We start from the raw sequence: 10,021 nt of genomic DNA, 5'->3' as shown, positions 1-10,021 counted from the left end.
TGGAACGCACTCCCTCGCTCCATTAGACTCTCCCCGACCTTGCAAAGCTTCAAACGGGCACTGAAAACTCACCTATTCATCAAAGCGTACCCTTCCACTGCATAAACCAGCTGGTTCTCCGACCCCTTGCCTGTTTACATCCTGCTATCTAACCACCACCCCCTCGCTTGCACCTCTTGTAATCTGTCTGTCTCCCCTTCCTACTAGATTGTAAGCTCCTCCGAGTAGGGCCCTCTTCCCTCCTGTTGTCAAAGCCCACTTCTCTTCACATTTCACTCACAGCTCTCCTTTACTCCAACACTCAGTGACCATCTTCATACTCATCTCCATCATTGGCCTCAAGCCTCTAATTGTATGTTGATTGGGTCCTCACTACTTACATTTAAGCTGTAATGTGTATTGAACTGTGGTGCTCTTTATTTGTACTGTATTTTTGTTATTTATTCAATGTTATGCCAAGTTTTGTCTCCCTGTATTGTTCCTTTGTACGGCGCTGCGAAACACTTGTGGCGCCTTATAAATAAAATTATAATAATAATAATAATAATGTCCATTCACCAGGGAGATAATGAAATAGGGCTAAAAGGGGGTTCATGTGCACGTTCCTACGCAACAGTTTAGATATAGGACAAAACACTTTGCGCCACAGTGGTTGGAGGGCCAGACATGACCAGAAAACATGTCATATATAATTCCTCCAACAGTAAGGGGAGATATTAGGCTCAGAAATGATGTAGTAGTGCAGGAGTGAAGTATGCCCTATGAAGCAACTTATAATACGTTGATTGACACTTTTGGAGATTTTAAAGCAGAGTTTGCAAACTTTGATTATTGTGTCTGCAGCTGATAAAAAGTGTATCCTTCCATTTTGGTTGCATCCTGACGCTCCCCCCATTCTTCCTTTTTCTATATAAATGATCCCACATTTTTTGGATGGATTGGCTTGAGGCGTCCTTCCAAAAATATATATGGACTGAAAAGTTTTTTTAATACCTGGGAGCAGGGCCGGACTGGGACCAAAAATCGGCCCTGGTATTTTGAGCACACAGGCCCACCTACTGTGGCCACACAGGCCCATTTGCTTGTGACCTCCAATCATGATATTATGGCACGCTGATGGGGCAGTGTGGGTACAGTTACTGGTGAATCTAGAAATATGGTAATGGATGGTCCGAGATCTAACTTTTGCAGTAGGTGGGACCCTTGTGCGGCAAAGCCCCTTGCCAAAAAGGGGGCATGGTCTAATGGAAAGGATGCATGGCATCAGAAAAAGGGGCATGGTATTACGCAGCTGCATCATGACATCATATGCAAATGACCGCCGAGGAGGCGGTGCTGACAGATTAGTTCACGTAAAAGGATGGCGAAAATCGGCCCACCTGGCCACCAGCATTTCTGGCAAATATCCCAACTCACTGGGCTTCTACATGATGGGGTTGCTGACATGGCACTGGACCTGGACCCACCACATCATTATATTGTCATGTTGTTAACTTTGTTTTGTTTTTTTGCCTTCGAATGTACATGTTTTTCTCCATTGAACAAACGACACTGATAGGTTAAGATAATATTGTGATATACTTTTTTTATTTTGACAACTCATTGAACCTTCTGCTTGTAAGTACACGATTCAGTCAGTGGCGTAGCTACGTTTTGGGCGCCCCCCTGCCGTTAGGGGGGGCGCGCCCCCCCCCCCCCGCCCTGCTAAGCACCCCTACCCCCCCCTGCCCCGCCGCCGCCGCTAAGCACCCCTAACCCCCCCCCCCAATCCCCCACAGCCTTACCTATCGCGCTGGTCCCGGCGGCTCCGTTCTTCTGCTGAGGACCACCAGAAAATGGCCGCCCCCATACAGCAGACAGTTTCAGAGAACTGTGTGCTATATGGGGGCGGCCATTTTCTGGTGGTCCTCAGCAGAAGAACGGAGCCGCCGGGACCAGCGCGATAGGTAAGTCTGCGGGGGATTGGGGGGGTTAACTATAGCACCGCAGCCCCCGGCGCCCCCACATGCACAGCGCCCCCCCCCCCCCCCCGCGGTGGCGGGGGCTGCGGTGCTATAGTTACGCCGCTGGATTCAGTTGTATTGTCTTATACTCTAATGCTTCGATAAAATACATTAAAAAAAAAGAACCAGTCCTATAAAACATCTGAAATAACATAACGTCCTTGGTACCAAGTGGAAACCAGGAATAGTGGTTCCGAAAAATGTGTATTATTACAATTGTCAAGCGCTACGGAGTATGCTGCACTATATAAGAAACTGATATTAATACATTTGTTGGATGAAAGAGTTAATCAGAGCCAGTTTAAAACCGTTATTTCAATTAACGTCCACAATTTCAAAGTGTAATTGATTGAAAATTGCATTAGATCACAGTGATAGCTGCAACTGTGGGTTAAGCTTTGCAAAAGCATCAACTGCTTAACACGTAAAAGTTAAAAGCATTAACACGTGGTGCTGCACATTTGCATGAACACATTCTGTCATGCGCTTGTGGCTTTGCAAGGGCTGGGTGGGTTTGAAAGTGTGCGTACACACCGGAGGATATTCTGGTCACTTCCCTCCCCTTCGTGTTCTCACAGGGGAGCAATGTATAGCGACTGCATATGCACATAAACCTTTATGCCCATGTGCAGCCACCTTGTGCGAGCGGGCATGGCGAATTGCTAATTCACCGGCCCGTTCGCACCTAGCAGTGCGAGTGGGGGGCGTGGGGCGGCGGCAAGGGGTTGCACCCATGGGAATGCCCAGCATTTCATGGGCATTCCCATGAAAATACTATCCAGGGGTGGGCAGCTGATGTCAGCGGATGTCAGCTGTCCGCCCATTTCATGTACAGGGACGCTGCAGATCTAAGATAAAGGGCTGGCTAAATGGGCTGGATGGTTCTTATCTGCCGTCAACGTCTATGTTTCTAGGAGAAGGGGAGGATTAAGACAAGGAAGAGGAGTGGGGGGTTGTCTGTGACCAATCAGTAGAGACCAGGCATTGATACCCCACAGTGAGTGAAGCATGGACTGTTTTTAAGAAGCCCATTCAAGTGTTCTATTTGGGACATGAAGCAAGACCCAATTCACCACATCTTGTATTTAGTGGCGCTCAAGTTTACCTCAATGTACATACAGTACAATATGGAGCACAGGTTTGGCAGTATTTGGGAATGTTTTGGAAGGCAAAGTAACAGGTGCATTGGTTCAAGAGGTGATTTGTGTCCTGTGACACAAGAAAAAACTAAATTATAGTCAAGGATGGTGTGAGGTTGGGGCACAACCAAAAAGTATAGAAAAAGGTGGAGGAGATCATCCAATGTGAGTTATGGTGACGAAGATGAGGACCTGGTCACGGAAGTTCCAGATGCTCTCAGCACATAATTATAAACAAGGTTGATCAGCTTCCCTTGCACTTCCAAGAATGACACCAGTCTCTCCTGCACTTTGAGGAGGCTGCCAAGCTTGTCCTCTAGTCTTCTGTAACAGACACAGTGCCCGTCACACGGCTTCAAGCCAGGGTTTCCTGGAAAGGGACAAAAAGCACAAATCTCAAATGATAGCTTTGTGGGCACATGCTATACATTACTCACATCAGGACACATCAGGGAGCAGTGTGTGCCCTGTTTTATTTTGTCATTGCATTTCAGTCTCTTTCATACTGCACTTGAGAACAAACTGTTGAGAGGGCTTGGCAAAGGGTAGATAGTGTCTGGAGATACCCTGGCTCTGTCTTACAATGGTGTCTCAAATATTTATTTACTGAATTACTCTGATCATATTCGCCAGCGTATAACTATAGGTTGTGCTTTTAATTGACTGGAGGTACTATTGTCTGCATGGGGTGTCATCAGCTCTGGTGCCATCACTGCTCTAAGGCTAAGTCCGATAATGTACTAAGGACCTCATTTCAGACTGGATCACTAATGTGAGAAAGCCTCTTGCTAAATTGCAAGAGAATTGCAAATGGATTGCTAATCGTATCCAGTCGCAAATTGATATGAAATCAAACCGTTATTGCCTCTGGGCAAATGTGAGTAGGTGTGAGGCTTCCACTATTCTGCTACTGAGACAGGCTGGAAGTGGCCATCGCTGACATCACAGACTGTCCTCAAACACCCCCAGAAAATGGCAGATTACCACCCCCAAACACCTTTTCTGTCACTATTTCAGTAGTTAGGTTGAAAAAAGACCATCCACCAAGTTCAACCTTTAGTCTTTCCTGGCAAGACATTTGATGGAGGCAGGTTCAGTGGAATTTAAGGAATTACTTCACAGAAAAAGTAGTGAATAAGTGTAATGGCCTCCTGTCACAGGTGGTAGAGGCTGACCATAAAGCACTTTTTTTTTTTACACACATCCATGCCATGCCATGCAGAGTTATACACACATCCATGCCATGCAGCATTATACACATACTGTACATCCATGCCATGCAGAGTTATACACACATCCATGCCATGCAGAGTTATACACACATCCATGCCATGCAGCATTATACACATACTGTACATCCATGCCATGCAGAGTTATACACACATCCATGCCATGCAGAGTTATACAAACACATCCATGCCATGCAGCATTATACACATACTGTACATCCATGCCATGCAGAGTTATACACACATCCATGCCATGCAGAGTTATACAAACACATCCATGCCATGCAGCATTATACACATACTGTACATCCATGCCATGCAGAGTTATACACACATCCATGCCATGCAGAGTTATACAAACACATCCATGCCATGCAGCATTATACACATACTGTACATCCATGCCATGCAGAGTTATACACACATCCATGCCATGCAGAGTTATACAAACACATCCATGCCATGCAGCATTATACACATACTGTACATCCATGCCATGCAGAGTTATACACACATCCATGCCATGCAGAGTTATACACACATCCATGCCATGCAGAGTTATATACACATCCATACCATGGGCCAGATGCACTAATCTTCAAAAGTGATAAAATGGAGTTATAAACAGTCAGACAATCAGCTCTTGCCTGACATTTGTCAAACACAGCCTGTGACATGGCAGGTAAGAGCTGATTGGCTGGCTGTTTATCACTCTCCATTTCATCACTTTTGAAGCTTAGTGCACCTGGCCCCATGAAAGTTATTCACACATCCGTGCCATGCAGAGTTGTGCACACATCCATGCCATGCAGAGTTGTGCACACATCCATGCCATACAGAGTTGTGCACACATCCATGCCATGCAGTGTTATACACACATCCATGCCATGCAGAGTTATGCACAGTGCCAGAGCAAGGTAGTCCTTTGCCCTGTACCAACCCAAACATGTGACATCATGATAGTCTGCCGAGGGAACGAGGTGCTGCAAATCTAAGAAAGTAAAGAATGACATTTCAGCAATGTGGAAAATAAAAATAAACGCTCACCTTTAGATCGTCTTGTGTGGAACACTCTTCTTGGGATAAACCGGGGAAAGATCCTAGAAACATATTCAAATTAAAAAAATTTCGACTGCATTAAGTACATTTTTAATATACACCGCAAATATTTATAAAGCGTTTTGTGATCATGAATCAGACCGTGAATTATTATTAAAACAGAATGCAATTTCCATAGCATCCGAAAGCATTGAAAGTGGATAAACACAGCCACTCAAAGTCCACAGTCCCATAATTACTCATTTCAAAGCTTAAGTACATACTGACAGATATTTTTGGTAAGCACCAACATTTGGATGATTTTCGAGGAAATTATAGGCACCAATATCTGCGATACACACTATAAGATTTTTTTTAAGTTACCGATATTCTGCCACAACACACTTCATTTGCATATGACCGCCTAAAAGGAGAAGGACACAGTGACAGGAAAACATAGGAAATACAGTATGGGCAGATTATAGATAATGCATTCTCCATTATGGCGAGATCATAGCCAGAGATTTTTGCTTTGGAACGACCGATTGGAAAATCGATCATTTGTGATAGTGTCCAAGATTTTCCACATTTATTTGCAAAATGCCAAAACGATTGTTCGTACACTTTTTTTTAAATGACACCAGATAGGGTTGGAAGGTTGACACAAGCATAAGGTCGACAGTGGGAAAGTAGACAGTCAAAAAGTCGACATGAGTTTTTCACTTTTCTTTTTTTAAGCCGACATGTGCCGACAGGCGGTATTTCATTCCCTACCATCCACTACGGCATGATGGAAGAAGCGAGTCAGGCGAGGGGACGCGGCACACTTTGACGGTGTCTATGTCGACTATGCCATCATTCGGGGACAAAATGTGAAAACGTCATGTCAACCTTTTGACTGTTGACCGAATTCTTGTGTCGACCTTCCAAACCTGTCGATTTTAGCCATGTTGACCTATTTCATGTGTCTACCTAAGCCATGTCGACCTTCAGTTGTCGACCCAATGACCCATACCCCTTGTGAGCAGGCAACCAAATGCTGGCAGCGGAGATGCCTCATTTTGGATCGAAGCGACTGAAAGTACCAGCCAATCAGCTGGTAACTGCCATGTTACAGGCTGTATTACTACAGACCAATCAGATGATGTCGTTTTTTAAAGCCTATAAAATGTCAGTTAGGAGCAGATTGGTTTGTACTTTATCTATCGCTCTCCAATGTTTGATCCATCTCCCCCATGGTAATAGTACAGAAGTATCTGCTTACCCCCATGCTCAGTGTACATTTGCTCGCAGACCCTCCTTTCCTCTGAGCACATGGTCTGCAATTTCTCTTCCAGCTGGCATGAAAAAAAGAAATAACATTTAATACAAAATTGTTATTCGTAAGTTCCCTATTTAATGCTGTAAACCTAAAGGGGACAACTGTGATGGGCCAGATGATCTGAGGGGCCCCAGAGGCTGCAGGCTATGTACACTACTGCACCGGGCCCGACTATACTGTATGTGTCACCGGTGACTGCTCAGATGCCTGTACTGCCTCAGTCTGTACCACCCACAGAGCTCGGCTGCCTGTACTTTCCACAGCACTCGGCCGCCTCTGTTGTGCCACGGCGGTCATCTGTACTGTTCATGCTCGGCACCACGGCCGCCAGCTCAGCCCTTGCTACTCTGCAATCTTTTATGTAGCAGGCAGTTGCAGCAGGGGAGAGGGAACTTGAAGTTCTGGATCTGTAGCCACTGAGCCCATAGGCGAATCTAGGGGGTGGGACCACCCATTAGCCCACTTTGTAGCTGAGGGATGGGGCTTTTCAACGAGCCCAGTGCCGTGTCTCTAGCCCCCTGGGAACCAGAGATACTGCCAGGCAAAGCTGGAACGTTTTCCTTTTAGGATAACATGGGACCTGCTAATTCCGACCCCCACCCAGTTCAACGGCTGCCAGTTCCCCCTTCAGCATCACTGAAGCTCGAGGTTGATCTCAGTCAAACCCAAATCGCTGGGCCTTCAATCTGATACCAGGCTGGATCCATATGGGTTAATTGGTTCCAGGGATATTGAGGTTAAACCGATTTTTTTTTCATTTCTTAAATGTAATTTCATGACTGTTTATGTTCTTTGAGGGCAGATTTCTCTGGAACAAAACAGCCCAGTTTCATGGGACCAAAATCATTTGAAGCCAACTCAAAAGTTCTTCAATATGATACTGGTCTCATGTAAATGGGTCAGTTGGTTCCGAAGATATAGCTGGTTGGTTAAAGGGGGGTAGGGAGAGGGGAGTGGTTGTCTCTCCCCCTCACACCAGAAAATGCAGGGACTAGGCTGGTGTATAAGGGGTCAGCCTGGGAATGTCCCTGCGTGATCCTGGGACCATATTCCCGGGTAAATCCCTGCATTTTCTGTTGTGAAAGGGGTGACCTGCAGTGCTCTGAATACAGCCGGGCAGCCCCCTGCTCTCTCCCAGCTGTCAATAACTGTGACCCCTGCAGCTTCCGCTCCAATTCTTCTCCCCGCTTTCACCTCAGCCCGCCCCCCCTTTAATCATGTGGTGCCGGCGCCCCGGCGTGCTCCCCCGACGTCACGCACAACAACAGCGCGCACAATATTTCAAATGTCCACTCGGCTAGAGGGGACACCAGGAGGGGAGTGGGAGCGTGCTCTGCGCTGCGCTCTGCTCCTCTCCACATAGAAGCAGCTGCACCTCTCTACATCTCTCCCTGCAGCAGCAGCAAAGGCTCATATAAAAATTTACAGTAAGTGGCACTTTTGGGGGCATTGCTCAAGGGACGCTACAAGTGGCCGTATGTGGGGGCATTACGCATAATGTGTGGCTTAATGTGTAAGGGGCATTATGGTGTGCAGCATCATGTGTAAGGGGCATTATGTGTGCAGCATCATGTGTAAAGGGCATTATGTGTGCAGCATCATGTGTAAGGGGCATTATGTGTGCAGCATCATGTGTAATGGGTACTATGGTGCGAGGCATCATGTGTAATGGGTACTATGGTGTGCGGCATCATGTGTAATGGATACTATGGTGTGCGGCATCATCTGTAATGGGTACTATGGTGCTATCAAGCAAGAACCCCCTAGCAATGAGCACGTAGGTAAGCAGCACTTATGTGGCAAATATGTAATGGGCATTACGGTTTGTTATATAGTATGTAATGGGCATCATGATGTGTGGCACAATGTGTAATGGGCATTATGGTGTGTGTGTGGCCTTATGTGTAATGGGTATTACGGAGTTTGCTAAAATGTGTAATGGGCATTACTGTGTATGGTCTAAAGTGTAATACCACACCCCTTTTTGTGATGCCACGCCTCCTTCCCATGAGGTCATGCCCCCTTTTGCCACGCAAAGGTCCCCCTTCCATTGTGTCTAGATCTGGGACCACCCATTACCATGATTCTAGATTCGCCTATGACTGAGCCATGTTTGGAGCTTGGAGGGAGGTGAGGACTCACAGCTACTGTAGGAGCAACATTTTTGAAAAGATTGGGTGCCCAGCGTATACTTTAGCTGGACATCTTTTACACAAAGGAATGTAAAAGTTGCAGCCCACTATGCCCTGTATGTAGTATGGCTGATCAACTGTATGGGATCCCTAGGCTGAGTGTGGCTGAGCCAAAATATCCCCCAGGAAGCTGAATTTGAAAGTAGTCTTTAAAACTGGACTGAAAATATAAGGGAATGAAGCGCTGTTATATAAAGAGAAAAGGGTCTGTTGTGAGGGGTCTCTGGCAAATAAAGGGGAAATAGGGGACTCTGGTCAGGCATAAGGGCACATGCAGAAGAGAGTTGTGTGAGTGTGGGTTCGGGGGGACGGGACATGGGGGCCCCCAGAAATATCAGTGTACAGGGCCCCAAGATTTCTGTTGCCAGCCCTAGTAGCAGTAGTATGTAATACTTATACCTGTGTGTTAGTTTTCCTCTTTGGCGCTTGTTTCCTGTCCTTTGTCGGAAAACCACCTATGAAAAAATATTAAGAAAACAAATAAAGAATTGTTTACCACTTTAAAAAAAAAAAAAAATAAGTGTGCATTTTGTTCCCATGATTTTTTTTTACCCTATACAACCACTAGCCATATAAAATCTAAAACATTGTAGAATGCTTTGCCAAAAAAAACCCTAACCTTTAATGTAGTTCCAATTCATACACTTCCCACATCTTCCGGTCCCGGCCACCGGTCCCCTGCATGGGGCCAAGTGCATGTGCAGTATCTTCATACATACTGCACATGCGCTGGCCCAAGCCTCCGTGGGCTGCCTTTGCAGTAGCCCTCTTAATCAGGTTCCTGGGTCCAGAGCATGCGCAGTATGGTCCGTGCTATTGCGCATGCGCAGAACCCGTTTTTGAGGCTGCTGTGCATTTGCGCACAGAGAGGGATCCTGGAAGGAACACCTACCAATGGGACTGCCTTGAGTGACTGGCAGGTCGGACTTCCAATAGGAAGTCCCTGCCAGTCACATTAAAGCCAGTGCAGTCTCACAGACTACATCTGGCTTCACTTTAGGCAGAGACAGTGGCGGATTTAACCTGGGCGGGGGTCAGCACTAGACCGGCCCATAGGTAAAAACCACCACTGTTTATAAGTAAGGTGAAAAGACCTGTT

The 10,021-nt window shown here is 46.2% G+C and overlaps 1 protein-coding gene across 6 annotated transcripts in view; it reads right to left on the bottom strand.

Annotated features, from left to right (window-relative positions):
• Positions 1-2,042: 2,042 nt before the first annotated feature.
• Positions 2,043-10,021, bottom strand: part of PHF11 (PHD finger protein 11) — a 63,620-nt gene continuing 55,641 nt past the window's right edge. For 4 of the 6 annotated variants that reach the window (XM_083169683.1, XM_083169684.1, XM_083169688.1 and 1 more), the window contains 5 exons: positions 9,322-9,377; positions 6,674-6,746; positions 5,794-5,833; positions 5,419-5,471; positions 2,043-3,512 (listed from right to left, as the gene is read on the bottom strand). In XM_083169683.1, the coding sequence (XP_083025809.1) occupies positions 3,313-3,512; positions 5,419-5,471; positions 5,794-5,833; positions 6,674-6,746; positions 9,322-9,377 (422 nt within the window). In that variant the 3' untranslated portion in view covers positions 2,043-3,312. The remainder of the gene's footprint in view (positions 3,513-5,418; positions 5,472-5,793; positions 5,834-6,673; positions 6,747-9,321; positions 9,378-10,021) is intronic. The other 2 variants (XM_083169685.1, XM_083169686.1) reach the window with 2 other exon arrangements.

Source organism: Crinia signifera, chromosome 2, assembly GCF_055691185.1.
Source record: "Crinia signifera chromosome 2, ASM5569118v1, whole genome shotgun sequence".
NCBI lineage: Eukaryota > Metazoa > Chordata > Amphibia > Anura > Myobatrachidae > Crinia > Crinia signifera.
The sequence above is the reverse complement of the archived record's forward strand: the minus strand, read 5'-3'. Positions and strand labels throughout refer to the sequence as shown.